At 45.1% G+C, this 25,810-nt stretch overlaps 3 protein-coding genes across 5 annotated transcripts; 1 reads left to right on the forward strand and 2 right to left on the reverse strand.

Moving 5' to 3' along the window:
- Nucleotides 1-271: 271 nt before the first annotated feature.
- Nucleotides 272-12,814, forward strand: cenpt (centromere protein T). Of its 3 annotated transcripts, none has more exons than XM_064335380.1 (15): nt 272-773; nt 3,362-3,458; nt 3,821-3,944; nt 4,758-4,914; nt 5,696-5,789; nt 6,318-6,466; nt 7,150-7,216; nt 7,587-7,744; nt 8,051-8,950; nt 9,336-9,785; nt 10,263-10,742; nt 11,312-11,414; nt 11,682-11,852; nt 12,106-12,210; nt 12,429-12,814. In XM_064335380.1, the coding sequence occupies exons 2-15, from the start codon at nt 3,373-3,375 to the stop codon at nt 12,556-12,558; spliced, it is 3,174 nt and encodes a 1,057-aa protein (XP_064191450.1). In that variant the 5' UTR covers nt 272-773; nt 3,362-3,372; the 3' UTR covers nt 12,559-12,814. The 3 variants fall into 3 exon arrangements, with proteins under 3 accessions (XP_064191450.1, XP_064191449.1, XP_064191451.1); XM_064335379.1 differs by lacking the exon at nt 272-773 and adding an exon at nt 2,877-3,018; XM_064335381.1 differs by lacking the exon at nt 272-773 and adding an exon at nt 2,877-3,018 and having other exon boundaries at nt 6,318-6,465; nt 7,161-7,216.
- On the reverse strand, nt 820-2,683 carry thap11 (THAP domain containing 11). Its single transcript, XM_064335389.1, has one exon. The coding sequence runs from the start codon at nt 1,815-1,817 to the stop codon at nt 981-983; it is 837 nt and encodes a 278-aa protein (XP_064191459.1). The 5' UTR covers nt 1,818-2,683; the 3' UTR covers nt 820-980.
- Nucleotides 12,815-13,026: 212 nt separating the features above from the next.
- tsnaxip1 (translin-associated factor X interacting protein 1) lies at nt 13,027-25,611 on the reverse strand. The gene is made up of 16 exons (XM_064337923.1): nt 25,150-25,611; nt 24,195-24,279; nt 23,736-23,851; nt 23,277-23,406; nt 23,007-23,100; nt 22,706-22,902; nt 22,293-22,428; nt 21,834-21,994; nt 21,032-21,267; nt 19,858-19,957; nt 17,044-17,199; nt 16,604-16,762; nt 15,655-15,764; nt 14,316-14,439; nt 13,827-13,933; nt 13,027-13,468 (listed from the first exon to the last, which is right to left on the reverse strand). Exons 1-16 carry the CDS (start codon nt 25,194-25,196, stop codon nt 13,246-13,248), a joined length of 2,181 nt encoding a protein of 726 aa, XP_064193993.1. The 5' UTR covers nt 25,197-25,611; the 3' UTR covers nt 13,027-13,245.
- Between the last annotated feature and the right edge of the window lie 199 nt (nt 25,612-25,810).

Below are 25,810 nucleotides of genomic sequence, written 5' to 3' on the forward strand. Positions count from 1 at the left end.
AGAAATCCATATGTAGGCTAATACTGAACAGACTCCCCAAATCAGCTGTTGCATGGGGCAAAAACATAGTTAAATAAATAAATATTTGAAAAATGCTTCTATGGACCATTTGAGTGTTTACATAAAATGCTATTAACACTGGCTAGCAAAAAACTCTTAACACAGCACTGTTTTTTTTAAACTGAACTTTAATAACTTCAAATGGATATTTTTCTTATTGTTCATGTGACAGAAAAACCATCTGATTGAAATGACATTCATGTTGCTATTCAGTCTGAAAGCTTTGAATGAGGCAAAAAATGAAAAATAATAATAAGACCACTGCTTTGTGGTGCCATCAACGGCCATATTCGCACTTACCCAAGCTGCTGTCAGATTTGCTTGTAAATTCATATTCTCTTTAATTACATATTACATGCACACTGTATGGTGATGCAGTGCCTTACTTTACCTCTTCGATTTCTTAGCTGGTAAAAAAAGCACAAACCGATGCGACACATAATGCCAACATGAAAATTGTTACACATAAATGTTTAAGTACGTCCCCTTTAACTCGAAGAACTCCCAATCCTTTCCCCATCTTTTCTCTAACACGTTCATTTTATAAACACAGCTTAGTTCCAGATATGACCTAATCCTTTCTCAGTCTCAGAGGGGGGAAACCATTCATTTGAACGAACGAAGCAATCTGTGTTATTTTAAGGATAAATTGGATGATCTTAAGGAGCTAAACATACACACAATTAGTCAACTAAACTGAGTACTATGACAAGGTAAGCTACTGTATCATACGTCAGCTAACAACGGCATTAGCTAGTAGCTAAATTCAATTAAGAAAAACATTTTTGTAAAGTTCTCAACTAACAAACCACTTTTCCTCGCTTTGTACAAAAGGGTTCACTCGTCAATTGGGATCCCTTATAAAAAGTGTTTTTTTTTTTTTTTTTTGACATGTTGATGTTGATCTAGTTTCCGTCCGATCAAATTTTCTTTCGAACCACAGCCGCGGACAGCATTCGATCCCGCTCTCTCACTTCTTCCTTTAATTTGGCCTCGGTTACTTTGAGCTGTCGGATGGTGGACTTCATCTCCTTCATTTTCACCTCCATCAAGGCGATGATGTCCCGCTGTTCATTCAGCTTCTTCAGCAGCTCCGCCGAGGTGGTCCCAGTGGTCAGCGAGTAGGAGTGATCCAGCGACCCAAGCGCGCACAGGTCGACCGTGGAGTATGGTACACTTTGTTGAAGGGGTGTTGCAGAGGTTGTGGCGGCTACAGCCGACTGGAGGTCGCTGCTGCCCGCCAAGGCTTGAGAGCTGGAAATGACGGCAGTCAAGCACTGACCGTCCCCTTGCACAGTTAGGTCAATAGGCTTGGTCTCGCTGCCGCCTTCTGCTTTTAGTCCCACTTTGCCGGTGTTTGCAACATCATTGCTGCTGGTTACCTCCGCGGTTGTACCGCTTAGAGTAGCATCAGCATTAGCGGCTACTGAAACGACGCTAGTGATGATAGGAAGGACGGCGGACACTTTCTTGTTTCTACCGCGTCTGTTCTTTCTCTCATTCACACCCCTCAGCGGAAAGAGTGTAGGCACACGAATACTGTAAGTCTTCCTGCCTCCGGGGAAATGTATGCTACAGACACGGTGACCCGTGGTAGGTTGGAAGGTGCTGAAACAACCGCTTACTCCGGCCCGGGAGATGTTCTTCAGCCAAATCTCTCTCTGTACGGTGTCCTTTGGGAAGGTGTAAAATCTCAGTTCCCTGTCCCGATGTGAGTTGTTATAGCAGCCAGGGACACAGCAAGTGAATCCAGGCATGCTTATTTCGAAATCGGATCGATATATTTGTAATCCTTTGAAAGTTTTCCTTTATTTTATTTTTGTTTCGCTCCTCCGCGCGCTGTTATCAAGCCCAGCAGCCCCAGAGCGGAACTACACGTCCCACAATGCTAACAACTTCCTGTTTTGCTTCAAAGACGAATTGGCATGCACAGACACTGAAATGTTGTTGATTTTAAAGGTTAAACATAATTTAGGTTCGCATATCAAATTGTGTGTATATGCAAATAGTCTATTCATATTTTTATTTAGAAAGCACTTGATTTTAAATCCCATGAAACTGTGCTGAATGTAGAATTTTATGCTGTTTTTACTAATAACTGTAAAATTAAAATAAACGACAAACCAGATTAAATAAAATTATGAAATTATGTTTCCGAACATCATTCTTAAAAATCGTATCCACATTCAGAGTCTGACGCATCTAAACCGTTTCTATTGTAGATGCCACCTGTGGAAGTTTATAGGACGCTGACGTTGTGTAATGGCAGAAAACTGTTTCAATCTTGTTCACGTCAATTTCTGGCCTCATGGCCTGAAGTCATCACTCATTTTGCTATTACCCATCGGTTACCGGCGCATGACATAATATGCAGGTTAATACACACATACATAAATATGTACAACTTATTTATAGCCTACATACACGTAAAGGCCGATATATCTTAATATCTTAAATATTTCTTGAGAAATAAGAACAGTTAACGTTACCAGATATCTATGCCATAGTTTAAATAATTTAATGTGACATCTACAATTAAAAAGGGAATAATTTGCAGTGATGTGTTTTTCATGCAGAATAGCCGAAACCAGATCTAGGAAAGATATAACTTTAGACTTTAGTTTTGTTAAGCCCTCCCTTATGTCAGGCTCATTAGCTTTCCCTCGTTAAGGGAAAACAATAAACATGTCTGGCACAGAGTGGTGTGACTCAACAATCCTCCATAAGGCGGGGTATTACAACTACAACTACCACGATTCTGCCAAGAAACAACCTTCTTTTCCGGCGACGAACTCTCGCGATCACTTGCTTGAATTCAAAGGCGGGAGTTAAACGTCATCAGAAACTTGTAAAAAAAAAAAAAAAAAACGTTTGAAAACAGTTCACTGAATACTCAAGGAGTCGTGTGTATCAAGGCTATTTACTATAATAAGAAGCTAAAGGCACAGTCCCGTAACGGTAAGGAATGTTCTAGCTAGCTAGAGTAGTAGGAAAGCTCTCATGAGTACTCTTGTATAATATCAAGCCGACAGAACGCTGTCGAGAGTAATATTTGCTAGCTAACTTAACGTTTATTCATTCGGTGGTATAGTCTAGCCAGCTACAAGATTCAATTTAGAGCGAGTGTGCTACTAACTGTTAATTCAGTTTATAAACTAAACTCGTTCGTTTTCTCGCGCAGTAGTCCCACCCAGTAGACATAACTTGCGAATTAAAGGCACAGAACTATGATAACTAGCTGTCCAACGTCATTATTGGTTCTAATTATGTAAGTTTGCTAATCGCCTGTTGTTGTGTACAGCCTGCTTCACGATGGATTCTTTTGAGGATGTGTCTGCTCGGGTACTACTGAGAAACGTACTGTACACAGAGCAAGCCTGTTCACCGGTCACACGCAGGTGAGTGCAATTCCCTTAAATAAGCTAATTTAAGTTAGAAAGCAGATGACTGATTAGATCAATCCTCAGTTTCCAACTCCTTTGAAATTTACAGTGTTGCGGTGTTGTATTTTCTAATAAGTAAGGCAGCTGACCTCAGCTGCTGCAAGCTAAAATCTTGATTTATATGCTTTTTATGTTCAAAATGTAAGCCTAAACTAACGTCAGATGGCGTAGCCATGGAGCTGTATTTCATCTTGAATAGTGGCACTCATAATTTGCCTTAACCCCGTTGTCAAGGCAAAGTGCAAGTCGGCTTCGGTTAACTCGTGTTGGCTCAGATTGAAGACTCAGCTGATATTTTTTATCCTACGAACTCACAGTATGTCTCAACAACCAAGTGTGTCCTCCGGGCCCAGAAGGAGCGGCAGACTGCGAAAGAGCGACGCTGGTCTCCACTCTCCTCAGGTCGCTCTCCGACAAAAACTCAGGCAGAACTTGCACAAGGTAAGGGTAGGTCTCGGCTGCGTGACTGTGGTCAGTAAAGGGACTGCCGGAGTGCTCTCATCTCCAGTCTAACCCAAGGTTAGGTCGTTGTGGACAACAGTATCAGGTTCACTAGAAACTACGGCTCCAGTGGCATTTCCTGAAGTGTCAAACTTAATTAACTGGGTGAATTAAGTGCTGTCCCACACAACTGGAAGACAAGACTACTGTAGTCAAAACTTTTGTCATCCGTATCTATTCAATTAAATTGTTTTCTTTAACTCTCTCTAGCATGAGTAATGAAACGACTGGTGCATCTGATCTGCAGAGCCCCTGGTGTTGTCTGTTGGTGCGATTGTAACAATGAAGCCCTGACATTTTGTTTGCATAGAGGATTGATCATGACATCTTGTAGAACAGTGATCTTTTCCTGGTCCTGGCGGGCCGCAGGGTCTACTGGTTTTTTTTTTCTCGCCTTAATATCAGAGCCAATTCAGACTCAAGAAACTGGGTGAGGTGAGAACCGTGTAACTGACTGTTTTAATTGATCAAGTGTCGAGGAACAACAAAACCTAACAGACTCTGTGGCCCTCCAGAACCAGGAATGAAAATCACTGTTTACGAATTACCTGCTCGTTAGCGAGAAACTGCACCCTTTGGAAAAGAACCACTTGAGACAGACCATTGTTATTATCCTGTGGGAAAGATATATTATATAAGCGCTTTGGATAAAAGCGCTATATAAATGCAGTCCATTTACCATTTACCATTATAAGAAAAAATAAACAGTGTGCATTAATTATTTGTTATTTTAACCCCCCCACCCCCGCTCAGAACATATTCACAGGGTCTCCCCTTCAGCAGAGAAAGCGCTCTTTGTCAATGTCGGGCATGATGGGAAAAGTGAAAACGCCTGCAGTGGTGGCGTCCCATTCCCTGAGTGAAGATGAGGTCACGCCCCGGCATCTGCTCAGGGGAATCCTCCAGACAGGTGCGTCTGCGCGTGCTAAGTCCGTCGAGGTGCGTCGTGGGTCACATGATGAAATCAGACCCACAGGCGCAGCATCGGGTGCTGCGTCCAGTTAAACAGCCGTCACTCAGCGCAGCGGCGAGGCGCTTGGCCCGTAGCCTCATTAATCGTGCTGATGTCAGAGTGACTGGCAGGGGGTCCCGCGGGGTGACGTGCAGCTGGCCACAGTGCTGCCTGGGGAAGGCGCGGGGTTCGAATTACTCTCTGGCATTGGAGGCGAGGTCTAAGAATGTGATTGCTGACCGCGAATGTGGTGGCCGGGGGGTTGCGGATGACGATCATGGATTGCCTTCGGAGGGGGGGGGGTCTCCTTCGAGGGGGGCCGAGCTCCCCTGTAATTCGAACCCCGGGACGGCGGCTTTTATTTGCAGGGTACACCGCATCTCCTTTTACACGGGGGGGGGGTGACGACCCTGGTCTGGTGGCCCGTGTATGGAGCACGGTCCTGCGCAGCGGCCGCTCGGCTCGGCTAGCGGATCGCAGAGTGAGGAGTAGCAGCTGACCGCATGCGTCTAGCACGTGCTTGTCAATACGGAGGTCTGTGTAGCGACAGCACAGGCCTGCACAGGGCATCCATAATCAAGGAAAAATAAAAATGGGGATAAAACTCAGTCCCAAAAAACACAAGAAGATTATGTTTGAGTAGCAGCCTCCATGCAGAAGGTTTTAAACTACAGTCATACATTTTTGAATGCTGTGGTAGAGTTCGTCGCTCCTAAACCCACCCCATGTGCCTCTGCAGAACCAGAGCTGTCCCTGCTGGTTCCTGATCGACCCGACAGCGAAGACCCGGAGTTGCGTTCGACAGAGTCCAGCCTGTGCAGCAGCAGACCCAGGTTCGATTTCCCTCACGTAAAACAGCTGGCAATTGTAGAAGACAAAATTACTTTGGTTGGCATCTTTCTTCATCACCATCCTGGCTTGCAAATGCCTTCTGCATCAAGGGTTGCAGTGAGAAAGCTTGCCTTCCTTAGGCTCCCATAAATAATAAATTAATGGAAGGAACAATAAATCTACATAGAGCAAATAGTCAGATGCAAGTAGACAGCCGAACCAAAAAAACCCATGTATATTAGAACGATTTTTTTTACAGTAGTTAAGTAAAGTAGTGATTCCCAAATCTGGTCCTGGTGGGGCACTAGCCTACCTTACTTTTTTGTAGGGCAGTTGACCAATTACAGCAGTTGATTACTTGCTTAATTCACTTTACCCAGTCTCTTGGGTCTAAACTGTTTTCTGAGTCTAATATTAACCAGTGATGTGAACTATTGTATGTCTGTACCCATTCTGTCTGAGGGCTCATATCACAGGTGTAGTATGAATACCTACCGGTTTCTCCACTGGATTTCTTTTCTGTAATCTAGCATGGGAGTTTCACACATGTCCAACCTGGACCTCCCTGACCTGCCCACGGTGAACCTGACCATGGCCGTCAGGGGCATCAGCAGGAAGAGGCCGAAAAAGAACATGAACGTGTCCGTGTTCGAGAGGAAGATAGTCGACCAGAGTGGAGGTAGGTGGAGCTGGAGGCGGGTGCTGCTGTGTAGCATGGCGGTTACGGAACTGAGCTCGTAAACTCTGAGGTTGCAGGTTTGACTCCCTGGCGAGGCACAGCGGTTGCACTCTCAAGCAAGATACTTCAGCTGAAGTGAATCTGTAAATACCCAGCAGTATAAATGGATTCTACATAAAAAAGTAGGATTCCAAATCTGTCCTTGGGATAGGCTCCTTACTTTTGTAGGATAAATACGATTTTACTTGCTAATTCACTTACCCAGCTCTTGGGTCTAAACATGTTGAGTCCTACAATGAAGCCAGAAACTGTTTATGTCTGACACCACTTCTAAGCCAATCACGGGTGTAGTATGAATATCCATGATTTCTTCGTAATCTGCATGGATTTGCAACTTCCAACTGAATCCTGCTGCCAGGGCACCTGGGTAGTCAGAGGAAGGCAAAGGACATACGTTCCTCAGGAAGTAGCGACCAGAGTGTAGTTTATCAAGTGGGCGATGTTTGTGTTAGCCAGCACAACGAGTCTGATCAACTATGAGGTTGCAGGTTTGACCTTGATAAATAGAAACAGTTGTTTTTGCGCTGGGCTAAAACAAAAACCTGCCCCCCGCACCGATCCCCTTTTGGATAAGAATGGACACCCCAGTCTCTGCAGTAGAGCGTTTGTGTACTGCTTTTCAGATGGCTCTGGGGATGGGGCACAGGACACAACGGGAAACCTGTCTGGCATGTCGGGCACATCTGCGAGGTACCGTATATGGTTCACTGAAGTGATGTGTGAATGTGTCCAAATGCACTATATTCCAGAAGCGACGGTTGAATGGGCAACGGTTGAATGGGCTATTTAACACAAGCACGTCCACCCGGTCTACTAGTTGGTTGGAATACTGCCCTCATTTTAGACCAGTCTTGACCTGCCTTTATTTGACTCGGTTGGTTAGAAAATGTCTATGTCCTAAAAAGCAGGTGTGTTTATGGTGCTGAACTACACCGGTTTTTACCAGGCTTGTGGCGGCAGGTCTGGCACACAAGCAAACCCTAACGGCGCTCAGTGCTAGCCCTGTACTTGCACGGAGAATGATGATTCGGTTTATTTCAAACCCGCGCTGTCCTCTCAGCAACCTGAGCCTGACCCTCAAGACGCCCTGCGTGGATCCGCACGTGGACAGACGGGTGCTGAGGAGGAATGCTGGGAATGCTGGGAAGCGCAAGGCCATCAGTGTGGAGGACTTTGAGGCGGGGGTCCAAGATCTCCTGGCCAAGAAGAGAAACCCAGGTACAGCCTAGGGGCCTGTGCTCACAACTGCCCAGTGCCCCTGCATTTACGTGTTTTATGTACAGGTGCCACAAGTAAAGTCCACATTAACAGTCTGCTGGAGATTCAAGGCTGTGATTGGTAGTTACTCTCTACTTGGCTTCTGCCCTTTTGTACACACTGTGGTATATACAGTTTGGTATAAAACTGCTAGCAGCACATAACATAATTTTGCTAATGAAGATCGTGTGCTGAAACCTCAGGATCTTTCTAGAACAACCTATTCATGGGGTTTTCATTCCGCCCTTCCTCTCTCCATCCCATCAGACAGGGAGCAGAGTCTGAGCGAGACTGCGGGGATGGAGAAGTTCACCCTGGGCCTTAGCAACGTGACGACCTCCAACATCTCCGGCATCGTCATCAGCAACACGGCCTCCATCGCGATGCACGACTGGGACACCATTGTGTATTCTCCCTCCCACCGAGGAGGAGGAGGAGGAGGAGGGGTGGGCGAGAGAATCCTAGACGAAGTAGAGAAGGAGAAGGAGATGCAAGTGGAGCAACAGATGGAGGAGGAGGAGGTGGGTGGAGATGTCCATGGGGACACGGGAGGTGTGGAAGGGAGAGCTGGAGAAAAGAGTTACGAGGACAAAGACACGGGCGCCTTGCTTGACGAGGTTAAGGAGGAGGTCCCGGAAGGGTCTGGGAGAGAGGGAGCGGACGAGCAGGTGAAGGAAGAAGAAGGGGAAGAGGAGGGTTTTGACAGAGGTGATATTGAAGCAAACATGGAAAACGCAGAAGACCTGCAGGCGGAAGAGGAATTGGCGAGAGTGGAGGAGGCGGAGACCGTGGAGTCTGAGGAAGAGGAAGAACCTGAGCGGGAGGAAGAGGAGCAGGGTGCAGAGTCAGAGGAAGAGGCAGCCGCTGAGTCTGAGGTGCAAGAAGATGAGGTGGTGGGATCTGAAAGCGAGGAGGAAGAGAAAGACACCACATCTGACAGAGAGGAAGGAGGGGCTCGAGGGAGCACTTGGACACAGGAAGAAGGAGGGGCCACAGAACATGAGACGCAGGAAGAGGAAGTGGCCTCAGGTCAGGAGCAGGTGTGGGAGGCGGAGCACATCTCGAGGAGAGCCTGTCGCTCGGAGGGAGGGATGAAGATCCCTGGAATGGAGGCAGGAGGTCGCGGCTACAAGAGCCTCTCCAGTGGCCTACAGCCAATGGGCACGGGTGAGTACTGCACTATAAGAGAGCACATCTCTAATGATTACACACACACTTCATGACTTCCAAAGATGAAGCTGTTAGTCCCCACATTATTTAAAGTTGGAAGACTGCCCTTGTCAGTAAAATGGTATGACTGGTTGAAATCAGTCACTAATATACTTAATAATATAGAATGGCAGCACCAGTGACAGAATTCAACCTTACTGTCACAACTCATTGATGACTCTTCCATATCACTGATCTGTTCTTTCCAGTCGCTTGTACATTTTTGAGTATATATTTCCATTTTGAGTTTAGCTCTCTAAATTGGGCAGTGTTTAAGGCTATTTGTAAGGGAGTGCTGTTGCTTCTCAAGGGGCCTTTTTTTCATTTGCTGCTCCTTACACAGAGTTGGAGAGCGGCGATGGACAGGTACAGTCCGTCAAGTCATCAGAGGGCGGAGCCTCTAGTGAGTGGCAGAGCGGACCACAGGAGGGGAGCCTGGCAGGGGGGGACTTGCCCCCACAGTCACCTGTCGCCTTGTCGCCTGCGTCATCACCCAATGAGATTCCCCCATCCGCAGAATACCTACACCACAGTAGGGGGAGGAGCTTATTGGAGGAGGAAGATGAGGAAAATATGGGTGGAGCCACAGAATCTGAGACACAGGAAGGTGGAGGAGCCACGGAATCTGAAACACAGGAAGAGGAAGTGGCCTCAGGTCAGGAGCAGGTGTGGGAGGCGGAGCACATCTCGAGGAGAGCCTGTCGCTCGGAGGGAGGGATGAAGATCCCTGGCATGGAGGCAGGAGGTCGCGGCTACAAGAGCCTCTCCAGTGGCCTACAGCCAATGGGCACGGGTGAGTACTGCACTATAAGAGAGCACATCTCTAATGATTACACACACATTTCATGACTTCCATAACATGCTCTCAGTCCCCACCTCCTTTAAAGTTGGAAGACTGCCCTTGTCAGCAAAATGGTGTGATTGGTTGAAATCAGTCGCTAGTACACTTGATAATATTAAAAAATGGCATCACCAGTGACAGAATTCAATCTTACTGTCATGATTCATTGTCAGTAAAATGGTAAGGTTGGTTCACATCAGTTGCTGATATACATGATAATAATGGTAGCACCAATGACAGAATTCAGATTGTTGTACTATCATGATTTGGTCGAAACAGTCTCCCATATCACTGGCCTATGCTTGGGGCTCTCGCCGTTTGAGTTGAGACTGTTAACTCTCTAAATCGGGCAGTGTTGGCTCTGTATTTGTAAGGGAGTGCTGTTGCTTCTCAAGGGGCCTTTTTTTACATTTGCTGCTCCTTGCACAGAGTTGGAGAGCGGCGATGGACAGGTGCAGTCCATCAAATCGTCAGAGGGCAGACCCTCCAGTGAGTGGCAGAGCGGACCACAGGAGAGCCTGACGGGGGGGGACTTGCCCCCGCAGTCACCCTCCGCACTATCGCCTGCGTCATCGCCCAATGAGATTCCTCCATCCCCGGAACACCTACACTCAAGTAGGGGGAGGAGCTTATTGGAGGAGGAAGAAGATGAGGAAGAAGAAGAGGAGGAGGAGGAGGAGGAAAATATGGGTGGAGCCAACTATGCTGATGAGGCTGAGGACAAAGAGAGCTCGATCCCTCTGCTACAGCCGGGGTCCCCTGAACTCCAGCTTACCCCACGCACCCCCCACGCCTCCACAAGGGTGGAGCCCAGTGCTGGGATGAGGCCTGAGGAAGAGCCGGGGCCATCTGAAGATGATGACGACGATGAAGGGGAGGAAGATGAGGATGACCTTTCACAGAGTGATGGTAATGAGGTTCATCAACATGCACACCTCAAAAATTGGGATGAACAGCAATATTGAGGCTATATCGGTGTCGACTGCTAATGGCTGAAATTAGCCTTATCCGCATTGACCGCCAAGCTATTTTATAACGCAAACAAAGCTAAGCATTTTATGCGGCGCGAATGCTGTAAACCAAGTAAAAATTTCATGGCCAAAAAGTAGCCTAATGCTAGTCAATTTAACTTGTTTTTCATGTATCATTTCTACCAGCCAAACTCAAAAAGCAAATATTGTACAGACTCAGCAGCTTTTTAGACTCGTACTCCCTGTTTAGCGATAAAGTTGAACTCTTTTGTTATACAAATACAATTTTACATTTTCCTTAATGAATTGACCTCTGTGGACCTGACCTCTGCGTTTTTATTTGGTTATGCTGTCTTGGCAGTTCAATGGTTGCAGGCAGCCACACATTATGCGAACGTTCATGCGTAGACAGTTCGGTCTGAAAGTGGCAAAAGAGCACGGTTGGGTTTCCCAACAGGCTTACGAACTCGTTTTCTTTCCCCCCCTCCCTCTCTGTCGGGACTCCAGAACTGCCCTTGGAGACGCCCGCCTTCGTTCGGGAGAGGAAGCACGTGCTGACGCCCGGCCCCTCGACCACGCCCAACTTCCTCAAACAGATGATGGATGCCAGGTACGCAACTGCCACACCTCGCCCAGGGCCCCCTACCCACCAAGTAATCCCATGCAGGGATGTACATTTTCCCCACTAATCAGTAAATACCGATTTTCAGACGCTAAGCATCTCTCAGAGGCAGTACACTCGCAGAGGGTGTATCGGAAGAAAACGCATGCTAGGCTTTAACGTGTTAGCATGGAGCCCTGACGTGGCGCGGCCAGCTCTTTTTGTGAACAATATCCCTGTTAAAAAACTAAAATGTAACTGTGTACGCTTCTCCAGGAAGCCCACCCAGGCCGCCGCCCCCGCTGCCAAGCCCAAGCCCCAAAGGAAGGGGCGGGCCGCCCCCTCCCAGAAGGAACCGGGCCTGCCCAAGAGCTACGTCATGACTGCCTTCAAACACTTCGCCAAGACCACCGTGTCCTCGGAGGCCTACCCTGTACTCAAGGATATGTAAGGGCGGGAGTGACTCCTCCCTCATCTGCCATCATTCATTCCATCACTGACCTGTATAATGGAACTGCGGGGGCAATAACCAAGTCTTCCTCTGAGTATTAGCTATAGACAAAAACATGGTACTTCTGGGTTATCATTTTTGTCTGGATTATCTGTCCTGTGTAAACTGCAGAAGTGTAATTGGTTCTGCTGTAAGGTTCTGGTGAGGAAAGAAATGTCATGCTCAATAGAGGTCTTGATGTTCCTGCAGTATGGCCAAGTACTTTGACCGTCTGGCCGACGACCTGGAGGCCTATGCCACGCACGCCAAGAGGAAGACCATCGAGATGGAGGACGTAGTGCTGCTCATGAGAAGGTGTGTGTGTGGGAGTGTGTAGGAGAGAGAGTTCATGTGTGTGTGACAGAGGGAGGTGGTGTTTCATGTTAATGTCTTTATCTAGCACTATTTGGCACATCCAGTGGCACAACTCCCTAGGTCTCACCATCTCCTCCTGTGTCAGTAGTGTGTCAGTCCCTGAGCCCCTAACCGCTCTCCCAGTGAGTTAATGGTCCTCCCCTCTGTTCTGTCCCCAGGCAGGGCTTCGTGACTGACAGCATGCCGGTTAACGTCCTGATCGAGAAGTATCTCCCCAACGAGTACAGGAAACTGCTGATCCCCGTGGCAACCAGTGGAAACAAGATCATCCCCAAGCAGAAAAGATGAACAACGGCAGCCCATCTGCCACCGCCCGGCCCAAAGCTTTGAGCCAAAGCCACCATCATAATCGGTGTCCTTTTACTGTGCCTATGAAATTATGTTTGTATTTTGTTGTTGTTGTTTTTTGGGCTGAACAATATTCTATTATGATGTTAAAGTCGAAATGGTAAACCGAAGCCTACTGTTAATTTTGTAAGTCTTCCCTTATTTAAACATTAATAAATGTAAGATTTTGCCAATAAAGAATGTCCTTTCATTTCTAGTCACATGTTTCTCAGTATCAAAGGCTTTAAAGGATTTAAAATACCTTGCTGAGATAATTGCCATAATTTTTCTTATCAAATTTGAAATGTTAGCCTCCTACTGAGTGATGGAGATTGTGTTTTTTTTCTCCCTGGTTTCATTTCAGTTTGGTATCTCAGGAAGCATATTCTACTGTATTATTTTCCAAAAGATTTATTCAAACTGACTAAGTTGATTGATGAACAGACCAAGTTCACTTTTATTGCCTAGATGCATAATGCTTTCAAAGAAACCTATGGTACTGTATCTTCCACAGGTTCTACTGCACAGAATACATTTTCAAAAATACTGCTATAATCTTAAATCTTAAAATTGCTACCAAGCTAGAAAAACATGTTGCATCTGTTTCTAGGTAAGGATTTTTCCAAAAAAAAAAAATTCCTGTACATTTTACTCTGGGTCCTGTGGTGGTGATGGTGGTGGTCCTGCCCTGTTCACATCAGCCACCAGGAGGCGCTGCAGGGCCAGCTCTGTGTCCAGGGGGGCTTGGGACTGCTCCAGCTGGGTGGGTAGAGCCTGGAAAGCCAGACCCAGATAACGTTCCAGCGTGGCCTGACCCAAGGTTGGGTCGATGTTCTTGAAGGCCATCTTCAGATCCTCCAGCTCCACCATACTGAGTGACAAACAGGGAATAAAGGCTTTGACTGCCATCTTGGGATGTGGCACAAGATTTTTTATTTTTTTTTTGACAGAATGGTTGGGTGTAGTATTTTGCTTTGGATTAGCAGATCCTAGATCTGTGCTTAGGCTGGTGTGTGTGTGTGGGTTGGGCTGACCCTTTACTTTGGGTTAGCTGATCCTGGATCAGAATATAAACCGGTGTGGGAGTGTTAACCTCACGGTTTGCTTTGATATAACTTGTCCAGAATCAGCACTTATAGACGGGTGCAAGAGTGTTACCCTCATCCTTTTGTTTGTGGTTAGCTGATCCTAGATCAGTGCTTGGGTGTGAGAGTGTGTGTGGTCCTCACTCTTTCTCTCCGAGCTGGTCCCTCAGCTGGTTGACGTACTGGCGCCTCTCCTCACTTCTCTGTCGCTTCACCAGACTCAGGAAGTCCCTGTGCTTCCCGTCCGAATCCTGCTCAGAAGACAACAGGCGCTCAGCTACTCAAATCCTTAAACACGGAACACACTCCGTTTACAGCCCTGCATGGGGGTACGTGGCCCTGTGGTCGGGCATCATGCTATGCAGATTCCATGATTTTAACAGTTTGTGGATGGGCCGACTCAGTGGAAACAATAGAATTAAAACCATCTGGATGATTTAACCCTTTAATGTGTAAGATTGCAAATATGTGATTAGAATGATCTTAACTGGATGTTCTAATGCTGATGTAACAATCACTTCAGGTCATTAAAAGCAAATGGAGTTCCAGAACACTCCAAAAACATTCCAAAAAAATGTACAAATGTGAAGGGTTAAAAATTAGTTAAACAGAGCACCCTAAAATGTATGGTACCTCTGTATACAGGGCCTGATAGGAGATGCTTCCGTCGCTGTTGCCCAGCTCAGTCTCAGCAGCTGTCACCAGCTCTTCAATATCCCTCTCCTCCTTCAGAGGGAAAGCCCTCTTCAGAGCCTCGCTGTGCAACACAAACACCTGTCTGTCAAACTCGCTGCGCGGTAGAATCCCCTGTCTGTCAAACTCGCTGCGCGGTAGAATCCCCTGTCAGTCAAATTCACTGCGCGGTAGAATCCCCTGTCAGTCAAATTCACTGCGTGGTAGAATCCCCTGTCAGTCAAATTCACTGCGCGGTAGAATCCCCCGTCAGTCAAACTCACTGCATAACATGTCTGTCATCCCTACCGTGCCACGGAATAAACTGTCATTTAAACTCAAACTGCAAAAATAAAACTCGATTTCATTTTACTCGCTGTACAATACAACAAGCTGTCAATCATTGCAGCCGCCAATTATCTGCTGGATCCACAAGACACCTTTCATGAAGTCCACATACCAAGCTACAGTGCTCTGTGCTTACTTTATGAACTATGGAAAATAATTCTAAGCAGTACTTTTGATGAATATTAGAAATAGTCTAAACTTATTGTTCAACTTATTCTTCATTTGTCCGTTTTCAACAGATAAGATTTCTGTTCATTTCTGAGCAGAACAGCACAGAATGAAGGGCTGAGTTATGCAGAACATGTCCCCGTCACCTGATCCCAGCCATACTCACCTGTTCTGAAACTCATTTTAATACCACTCTAGGTAATCCGTATCTTTGTCAGTTCATTCAAAGACGGTTTACTGAATGAAAACAAAGCAGTCGCAACTGGAAGAGAACCTGTCATGAAACTCATTGTTTTTTATAGCTAAAGAGCACCAGCAGCAACGAGCATGAACAATGTAAGACTAAAATGTGCTAGAGACGGAAATGGTACAGTATCACAGGCTTCAGGAGCTTAATTTTACTGCAATTATATTCTAGCTGCCTAGAATTTACATTATTAAAATAATAGGATAATTATTGTCAGTACCTCAAAAAGCATTCATTCAGAAAACAGTCAAAATTACAGGCAGTTGCAGGTCATTTTCAGTGAGCCATTGCTGTTTTCAACACTCGATGTGTTGCCAGATCCATGATTTCCTGAGCCCCAGAAGTCTAAGCACTTGTTGCTATTGACCAGCTGACAGCCAGATTAGACTAATGCCTACTTGTGGCCAAATTATCATAGATCAATTTCCGTTTTGACATTACCACAGTGTAAACTAGCCTTTACAGTATATCCCTCCTGTGCTCAGTCCTTTATCTCCATTCTCAGGTGAAGTCTTGCGTTCTAAGTGGAGTTCTCACCTGAACTCCTGATTGGTCAGCATTCCGTTCTCTGTGGCATCGCTCTGGATCAGCTCTTTCAACAGGTGAGACAGCATGTGTGTCTGCCCGTGGTACACGCTTTCGTCCACCTGTGACATCACACAGCCGCACCTCACCAAGAGCGCAGGCAAGAGCACTCCGCTACACCACCTACCTATACCGGCACCTGCACTGTCTATAAACTCCTACCTTACCGTCACACACTGGCACTCAAAGGCCTTTGGGAACACTTGAATTAAGTACCATAAAGCCTAAATACTATCGTCATAAACTGAGCATAACACCTGGCATAGCCAGTCATGAGAATGCATTACAGCTCATGACAAATGTCATAGCAGTGTCCTAATGTCACTGCTAAGGACGGAGTGTAGCACAGTGGGTAAGGAACTGGGCTTGTAACCGAAAGGTCGCAGGTTCGATTCCCGGGGAGGGACACTGCCGTTGTACCCTTGAGCAAGGTACTTTACCTGCAGTGCTTCAGTATATATCCAGCTGTATAAATGGATACAATGTAAAAAAGTTGTGTAAGTCGCTCTGGATAAGAGCGTCTGCTAAAATGCCTCTAATGTAATGTAATGTAATGTAGACAGGACATTCTAAATATCAGGTGCACTGCATCACTGTTTTGACACTGGTCATAAGGTTTAATGTGCTGTCGTGGCTGATTACGACAGGTGCTGTGTTATGTCATATCAAGAGGTTAATTACAGAGACAGGAGAGTGAGGTTTCGGGAAGGCCCTTATGGGTGGGGATTGTGCAGACGAGCAGGCAAAATTACCATATGCTGACAACCAGACTGGGTCGCACAAATCTGAAGCTAAGCTCTCAACAGCAAAATGCTGTGATTGGTTGAAGTTAAGTGCGTTGCAGGTAACACAATCACTGCCACAACGTTGCAGTTCTTTCGTGGTTCTCCCACTCAAGCACCTTTCCGGTGAGGATGTCATAGAAGAGGCCGATGAGGTCATCCTCGCGGTGCTGCTGGCAGGTCTGCAGCAGGTTGTAGGCCCAGTCACCAGCACGCTCCCCGTGCTGTCTGTCCAGGTGCCTGCGCAGAAACTCGGCCAGGTAGCTTCTCTCCTCGTTCTGTGGGCAGAGGGGCCAAAAGTCAAGGTGTCATGCTAAAAAAAAAATGTTCTGATGTCAATGATACTCCTAACACAAAATGAGCACTTACATTCTTCCTTCAGTGGCTTTTGACTTTAACAGCAAAGAGTGAAAAACTATTATGTAATAGAAATTCTAATACTATAGGAAAGGTACAGACCAGCATACACAATCCTCCAAAATGCAGACAGTTGACAACTGCAACTTTTCAACTTGTAGTCCAGTAAAAGCTGAAAGAGAGTTTGGTTTATGTGTATTGCCTGCTCATCCTCGGTCACTTTCTCCTTCCAGACATCCTTTATGACTCTCACTGCATCTGCTTTCTTCAGGCTCATCTTCTTAAAATCCCCCTCATAGTGCAGGCACTCTGGCACGTCATCGCCAATACTCTGAGTGGCCACCAGGGGGAGCGCCACCTCAAAAAAATAAAAAAATAAAAAAACTCTCACAGCATAAACAGAACACACTCCTGTCACTTTCCGTAGCAGATTGATCTGTTGGTGTTCTGTGTTGTTGGGGGTCTCATGAGGTGGCAGTTTCTGAATTCCAACTCATGGTGCAATTCTTTACCTTGGCATCACCCCAAAGGAGAGCAGCTGTTTTTTTATGTGTTGTTTTTTAAAGCAGGGTAGAGTGAACTGGAAGCCAGATCTCTGTGCATTTCTAAGAACACGGCTGGTGTAACATTGCTCCCTCACACAGGAGGAAAATATTATTATAGAAAATTAAATATATTTTATACACATAATAAATATATTAATATATTACGTATACATATAGATATACAGTACAAGTACACGTGTGTGTGTGTGTTGTGTGTGTGTGGGTAAAACAAATAGCACATGAGCGTGACTCAATAAGCAATCAAGCCACTTTATCATACTTCCTATTGAGTCATTTCCAGATAATAAATAAAACATCATATCCTTAGTGTCATTAAGACACTATTTCCTGTAATTACACATTGAAAGTTCTCACCCAGTTCTATGTACTCTCAGTGTTTCAGAAATCAACAACTAATAAGAGCTGATTCAAAATCCTACATGACGAAAAGTTTAATGAGAATTCCCTGTTTGGGCTATGCAAGGTTTCTGCAAGACACCCATATGTGCGTTTAATTTTATTGGGCCACACTACTTGCTGCATCTTGTCCCTCTCACAGAACTGCTTGCAAATGGCAATTCCTGCTTTTAGCACCCGCTATTATGCAAATGACTCAAAATATTCACAAAGTGCACTTCTGACATTTATTTACTCGAAAAACTCAAAACCCACTGGAACCGATTCAAAATGAAGCAAAGGGACCGCTACACTGGATGAACAATGTCTTCTGTTTGTTATGCGAGAACAACAAGCCATCTGTGAACATCACAAGGCCTCAAAGTACATCTATATGTACGTGTTCTCCTAACTGTAGAATACTTTCAGAGTTATAAAAACAATGTCAATCATAAGGGTATGTATAGGGATAATATAACTGCAGGGAGGAGCATGAGCTCTTGTCTAAGCCAGCGAAAGTAACAGAACACTGAAGCCTGTATTCAATCAACATGTCTTTCATGTTCACTTTTTCTTCACAAAGTCAGATTGGTGAGTTTGTTCTAGTGATTTCTGAACTGTTCATGAAGTTAAAAAATGATTGCCTTAAAATAGTTAGTCAAAGTTAGGGTTCCAGAGTCCGCCATGTCTGTAAACATCATCATTATGTTCAGGGGTATAGGCGAAGTTCACAATAAGGGTCAAAACAAATCTTTGTAGAGGGAGCTTCTAATATCTTAGTCTAGTTTGAACACAGTGATGATTGAAGTTCCTTATTTAAATAACACAATGTGTTCTGAGCCAACTTTGGAGAGATTTCTGTTGATGAGCACACAAAATTGTGGCAATTCACTGTGGTATGACTGTCAGTGCAAAAAGAAATCTACAGAACAATGAATACCTCTTACATCACCATTAGTTAGGTCAGGTTTATGTCATTTTACAATGATGGGCAAAGGTAGTCCTGATTAGCTTGTGAAAGGGTGATGATTATTAATTAGCCATCTAGCTGGTAAAATTGATTGACAGAAAGATTGCTAGTTAGCCTGTGTGCTAATTAGCCATTGTTATCTCACTATTTGTCCAGCACAGTGATATCTCTTAGTTCTTTCTTACGATTTCTGAGCATCTTTCTCCCACAGTACAATCCACGCAGAGTTGACATCAAGAAACAGTGAGCAATGACCTAATTCTGTATATTTTGGACAACATGCTTTATTTTTAACAAAACCGATGACATGCATTTGTTGTGGTCATTGGCAAAACAGAAGGAATGGTGATCCAGCACGCACACACCGCTTTCTGTTTTTTTCTGTTTGCGTGTTACTCATTCTTAGGAACCAGCTGGCTTCTGCTTTGCTCCTCTCCTCTCTCTCTCCCTCTCTCTCTCTCTCCTATTCTGCACACTTGCCTCTCTCTCTGGAAACTGCTCTCAGTTCACTGTAATGGGTTGAAATTAATACTCTCACTACAAATAGCTGGTGCTTACACCACAGATTTAAAAACCTACAAGAAGAAAACAGGGAATCTATCACTCTATCATTACTGGGATCAGATTAGTTGTGATATTGGATTCCAATGCCCAGTTTTAGCATTGACCATAAACAAGGGGCTGGCCTGGATGCTTCCCAGAATTTGTAAACGGTATTAAAATACCGTGAAAAACTGAACAGTAATTAAGAACAGCATATCATGGTTTCCCAGATACAGTACGTTCACATGGAAGAGCTATCAGAAAATCACAAGAGCCTTCAGGTATGGGGGTCTCCCCCACCAGTGCTTGCATTTTCCTTACCCAGTCAGTAGACACTGCTGTTTTACTTGACTTTGCACATCTGACTGGTAATAAACATCCATTTCTACATTACATATGATGCATATTTATATTAATTTTAGGATTTAAGGAAGTCTCGGGAGAAGAGGATGCCTGGGTCTCCTGTGCCTAACTTTACTGGGTTAGTTTTGTGTCCGCGTACGGTAAAATATTCTCTGTGCTCTGTAAGTTAAGTTTTGAGGGAGGAGGCGGAGTGATGTACCTCCTTTTCCTGCACATCAGAAGCAACTCCCAGCTCTGTCAGGACAAGCTCCAGAAGCTGCTGACTGCTCAGGTCAGCCGAGATCTCCTCCCAGCGTTCGCTCCCGAGATCAGACACGCACATACATGAACATGAACATGCAGACGGAACGTACCAGCAGATCACACATACATACTACGAACATGACAGCATGACAGACGAAGTACAAGACGATACACAATACATAGACTGAACATGCATACGTGAGCATGCACAGACGGAACGATACACAGACAGATACACGCACATACATGCATACAGAAAATGCACCGAGCATGCACAGACAGACGACACAGACGATACACAACACAACGACATGAACAGCATGTATATCACAGACGAACGATCACAGACAGATACACGCCAGACACAACCAAAATGGTACACACAGGGAAAGCAGGCGTTGTTCTTCCAAATTCAGACCCTTTCAATGGGACGCACAAGCTGAAGGGTATGCAAGCATGCACTTGCAAGATGTGTCAGTGGAATTACAGATATATGTTATATATTATTATACACTAACCAGCTCTGTGTTCTTAACATTGTATCTCCCTTCTGTTGACTGTGGAACATTACAATTTTGACATGAAAATATTAATTTAGGGATGTGACTAACTGGAACCCCCCGTAGGACAGCAGGAACACAGGATGTCTTGTTCATCTAGAATAACATGTGGCATGGTTAAATGTGTTGCAAGATTTGCTTTGTAACCCATTTCAGAGTTAGTTGCCAGGTTGGCACTGAGCAAAGCAGTGATTTATCCCAAACGAAATAGCCATCTGTATAAATGTAAGTGCGCAAAAACTGCAACTTATATATATTTCACCCATGGAAATAATGTGAAATAAATAACGAGTTTCTCGTGCACAAACTTCCAGACACATAATCAGTGAAGCAGTGACATAATCAGCGAAGCAGTGGTCAGGCTAGTGGAGGACAGACCGCAGAAGCCGAGATGTTGGGAATGAGCTGCTTGTGAAACAGAGCTGTTTGCTGTCGGTGCTCAGATGGAGGTGACTCACAGTCCCCAGCCCTGAGGTTAAAATAAAATCTGATAAAACCACATCTGAGGTTTGGGTTCAGCTCGGGATGCTTTTGCCGCAGTTGTCTGCGCACGTTCTGTTCTCGAAGCGTTAAAGCTCTCTCTCGGCAGTGCTGACTGTGCCGAGGAGGGTCAGAGTGAGTCTGGAGCAGGTCTCTCTCCGCGCCGTACCTGAGCATTTCTCCCATTCGGGCCGAGGGGTGTAGGCGCGGTCGCCCTCCAGCTTGGCCTGGAGGCTGTCCCGCTCCTGCACGGCCTGCTGGTGCTCCTCTACGAGCGTGTCATGCTGGGCCTGCAGCTGATCGAAGTCCTTCTGCAAAACCTCCAGCTGGTGCGCGTTGTGTGTGCGGATGCACACGCGTTCGCATGTTTGTGTGTGTGTGTGTGCACGAGTGCGTGTGCATGCATGTATGTGGGTAGGGTGGGGGGTGGGATACAAACAGACAATGCAGAAGTCTTATTAGTCTAGTTCTTTTAATGAAAAACCTGTGCTCAAAAGTTGACAGATGCCATTGAAATTCCACACTACAGAAACCAGCTCCACAACCATGCTCCGCAATCTCTTTCCTCCTTTTCACTTTGCTAAGGACAAAGCTCTTTGTCAGAAATAAGAAATCAGTGAACAAAAATGCTTTTTCTTATGTCCTTTTCAACAGGCCAAATGTCCAAAATAACTTCTTTTAGAATTTTCAAACCGCAAAGAGAGATACATTATTCAAAACATTCCTTATTCAAATAGCATAAAGCGCAATATCTCAAAACTACTGGGCACAAGCAATAATTTCAACATTTAGCACAGCAGGCTAACATATGAAACAGGTTTTGCTCCTGCTCCTGAGTCAGATTCACTTCCTGGTCGGACAGGGCATAGCTGAAGGCCTGTGTATGGCTTACCTGCTCCTGGTTCTCCTGGTGGGAGCGTTCCAGGTTGTCCCAGTCTCGCCGGGGCACCACGTCCGCATAGTCAGCCTGGAGCTGGTTGAGCTCCACCTGGGCCCGGGTCATATCCTCCCGGCACACCTTCAGCGTCAGCTTCAGTTTCAACAGGTCCTCCTCTGCATTCGGGGGCGACAGAGCGGTCACTCTTACTCAGTGCCAGGGTTTCATTCACGTGAAATGTCTACCTCCGACTCATGTCAGTGCAAGCGCAACTTGAGAACTGGCTTGCATAGACAACGGGCCCAAATCGACACCGGACGTTGCGTTGAACATTGCAGTATGATTAGGAATTCCAAATCGGGCAGTAAAAGGGGAAACAACATTTAAAAATGAATGACCACATCCAATACAAATGACTGATCTCATCCAATATAGCTGCCTGGCTTTGGTCTGGTTATGGTTCACCAGCCTTACCCTCGTGCTCCTCGTGGTGGTCCTGCTCCTTTTCGTTGGCCAAGCAGTTAACTTTGTCGATGAGCAGATTTCGGGCGTCTCGTTCGTCACGGTACGCCAGGTACTGAGCACGAAGATCCTTCTCCAGGCAACTCACCTGTACGGAGAAAGAGAAATAAAAGAGATGAAGACAGAAAGAGGGAGAGCAAAGGGGGAGGGAAAGGTATGAAGAAAGAAAGGTTGAAGAATGGGGCGGCAGCGTAGCATAATGGTTAGGAACTAGACTTGCAATTAGATTCCCAGATGTAGTGCTACTTTTGTATGCTTGAGCAAGAGAACTTGAAATGCTCCAGTAAACATCCAGCTATGCAAAAGAGATCAGAGCGCGTCAGTATTTCTCTGTAACGGTAGAAGTGCAACTTTTATAGCAATACCTGCGCCTGTAAACATTTCTGCTCCTCCCTCATGGTGTCAATCACTTTCTCCAGGTTTCTGCACTCCTCCTTCATTTTCATCACCTCTTCCTTCTCCTCCTTGCACAGAGCCATGATGCGCAGGTCGCTTTCCTCCGACAGTATCGCCAGCTGTGCCCGCAGGGGCACCAGCTCCCGGATCTGATCCCGCAGGTGCCCTGGCGGACGTGACATCAACAGTCATGTGACACCAACCCAAAACTCCAATAGCGTCATATAGCATGAACCTGCTGATATAGGTTGGCATAGAAGCGTTGCATACCTAGGGCTGATTCATATTCGTTTTTGATGGAAGTGAGGAGAGGCTTGTAAGTTCTGAAGTCTTCAATGAAGTAGTCAAAGACATCTCGATATGCCTGAAGGATAAGAGAAACCGACATGAGGCGGAACAAAAAGGCAGACAGGGCTTCAGAAGGAGCAGCAGCATCACAGCGTCGGGGTGGTCAAAGACATACCCGAGACACACCACATGTGACTGCGATTCCAGTAGAAAGGAATCCTGGTTCCTGTAGTCAATAAGAGATGGCGGTACCTGCAGTTTGCGCTCATGCGCTTTGGGTAGCTCCGGGTTCCAGTCCTGCAGCTCCTGCCGCAGGTGCTCCTCCAGGAGCTCGAGAAACCGAGGCTTCCCCAGCGGAGGCCCGCTGAGGCCGTCGTCGCACCTGTGGCGCGCAGCAAATACCACATTATTCTACCTGAACATTTGATTACTCATCGGTGCTAATCCTGGGGAACTCTCAAAACGTACTTCATACATGGCAGCTGCTGTAATACCTGTGACAGAGCCAGTCACTTTGTTGTCAAATTGTGAAAATACTCTTTAGCTGTTCTAGAGCTGTCTGCAGCTGCTCTATAAGCTGGACAAGAGAATCCAGAACAGTTGGGTTACTTTGTTTTGTTTTTTTTTAAAACATATTTTTTTGCAAAGCATTTCATTTTAAAATCTACCTACCATCTGGCTTTTGTGATATTGAACATCAGCATGACCTACCCATGGATCCTTATCTTTTCCTTGGTGAAGCAGCTCCTCGCCTCATCAGTGATGCGTGAGGTCATGTGAGCTGGCCATGTGGACAGGTAGCCAGAGGCAGGTCCTACCCTGGAGGTCTTTGGGACATGTTTTCTCATTTTACAGTTCTGAATAACAAACTGCTGGTGCACATAAAAATTGTATGTAATATTATAAATGTGATCAATAATGCTATGAAAGCATAAAACCATCGTCTTGTGAAGTAAGTGTTGCAGACTTTACACTTTGGATTTATTTGGATTTCAGCACACTGTGCCATCATAGAAGTACACAGTGGTTTTGCGCAAAGCTCTAAGCAAAACCCTTCTGTGACGTCAGTGTACATATAAATATTCCCAGTGTAAATTGAGTTTTGGAACCCGATGTAGTTAACTTTAAGTAGCTAAATCCTATTCAGAAAATAAACTCAGCTTCTCTTACTCGTGATCCTCGGGTCCCCTTGTGACTAGTCTCTTTCTGCAACATCATTTTGTCATTGTCACAGGGAGGACAGTCTGGATAGAGTCTACAAAAAACAATGGGATTAAATGATTTCCTTAAAGATTTTTTTATACCTCGTCGGGGTGTCTCTCAACTTATATCGCCGAGCGTTCATGAACTTTGCTATCGCCCAACGTTGGTTTTGGTCGTTATGCACAAAAAGTAAAAACGCACTGAAGCAATAGTCAAAACTCATCAACAATGCCAGGAATAAGATGCTTTCATGGATGTCATTATGACAACACTCAAACGATTACTAGTATTTACCCACTGTACCACATTATTATTGTTCAACATTACCATGATTTATATGTAACAGCACCAATAGAGTGTAAAATAAGTTTCCATTTGCTGTACGCGCTGCTTGGCAACCACAAGGACAGTCTTCGGTGACTGGAATGTTTTTTTTTTCTTCAGAATTTTAAGTCCAGTGTTCTTAAACTACATTGCTTTCGTGATTGTTACATCATCATTAGAATGTTCAGTTAAGAGCGTCCAAATCACATATTTGTGATCTTACAAACCTTAAAGGGTTAAACAAAACAAAAAATTGCTGAATAAGGAAACTAGCTAACATTTTCATTCATCTTACTAGCTATCAGATGAGAGACTTATCTGGCTGATGTGAAGAAATCATGCTCACTTCGTGATGGCCTCGATGGTAACCTCATATTTTAAACCTTCAGCAAGCCCATTAAAAAGCGGTTAGTTATCCGGCAAGGTTTTTTCTGGAGAAAATACAGCTAGCTTTATCATACATCGCTAATGTGCGCATATAACCGGTATTCGAATTAATTACCAATTAATAAGAAACCTATCCATCCTGGTAGACTAACTAACTAGGTGGACAACATCTACCCATCTTTGCACAATACGAAAGAAGAAAGAGTCTTGCCTTTCCGGTACTGGTAAAGGAGGGAGTCTGATGCTTTGAACCGACATCTTATTTTTGTTGTAAATTGTACATCAGATAATACTAGTTTGACAGACTCTTCTCATAATCTGAAAAGTGATTGAAAACCACTGAGCTGAAGACCATCAGCTGAAAACCCACTACCAAGTTTGTGTATATCGTTGCCTTGGAGACTGAGGACCCAGAGAGGACCCTAAATTGAGTCCTCCGCGTTGTCGTAAACATATTTTTAGAAGTATCATATGAAATAACTCCATATTTGACTGATTTGCTATCCGAAAGAATAATGCAAGTATGTGTCTATTTAATGTCACGCTCATGTATTTAGCCCAAATATAATTTATCAAGCGTCTACAAATCGCGGCACATTGTTGGGCACGCTAACTAAACCAAGCTATTGCCACGAGCAGTACTAACCACGCTTAATATGACAAGCTAAATATTAAATACTATTTCGTAATAAAATAGCCATATACCGATTTTTAAGAAATAAAATAAATTACAACTTTATTGAAAACATTTGAATGCAATTTTTGTGGAGGAGGGGAAATAATTCACAAGCTACCAGACGTGCGTGATTCTGGACTATGTAGTTCTGTATGAAACATATACATTGAAGCGAAATGGATACCAACAATACTAA

This window comes from Anguilla rostrata, chromosome 5 (assembly GCF_018555375.3).
Source record: "Anguilla rostrata isolate EN2019 chromosome 5, ASM1855537v3, whole genome shotgun sequence".
Taxonomy (NCBI): Eukaryota; Metazoa; Chordata; class Actinopteri; order Anguilliformes; family Anguillidae; genus Anguilla; species Anguilla rostrata.

What these genes read in the sequence shown, in the direction of transcription:
- thap11 (XM_064335389.1), bottom strand. Translation starts at nt 1,817, where the DNA reads ATGCCTGGATTCACTTGCTGTGTCCCTGGCTGCTATAACAACTCACAT.
- cenpt (XM_064335380.1), top strand. Translation starts at nt 3,373, where the DNA reads ATGGATTCTTTTGAGGATGTGTCTGCTCGGGTACTACTGAGAAACGTA. An exon ending in TGACCTTTCACAGAGTGATG is followed by an intron (nt 10,743 to 11,311) that starts GTAATGAGGTTC and finishes TCGGGACTCCAG; the next exon opens with AACTGCCCTTGGAGACGCCC. An exon ending in GTAGTGCTGCTCATGAGAAG is followed by an intron (nt 12,211 to 12,428) that starts GTGTGTGTGTGG and finishes TTCTGTCCCCAG; the next exon opens with GCAGGGCTTCGTGACTGACA.
- tsnaxip1 (XM_064337923.1), bottom strand. Translation starts at nt 25,196, where the DNA reads ATGTCGGTTCAAAGCATCAGACTCCCTCCTTTACCAGTACCGGAAAG. An exon ending in CGCATGAGCGCAAACTGCAG is followed by an intron (nt 23,101 to 23,276) that starts GTACCGCCATCT and finishes CTTATCCTTCAG; the next exon opens with GCATATCGAGATGTCTTTGA. An exon ending in CGAATATGAATCAGCCCTAG is followed by an intron (nt 22,903 to 23,006) that starts GTATGCAACGCT and finishes CACGTCCGCCAG; the next exon opens with GGCACCTGCGGGATCAGATC.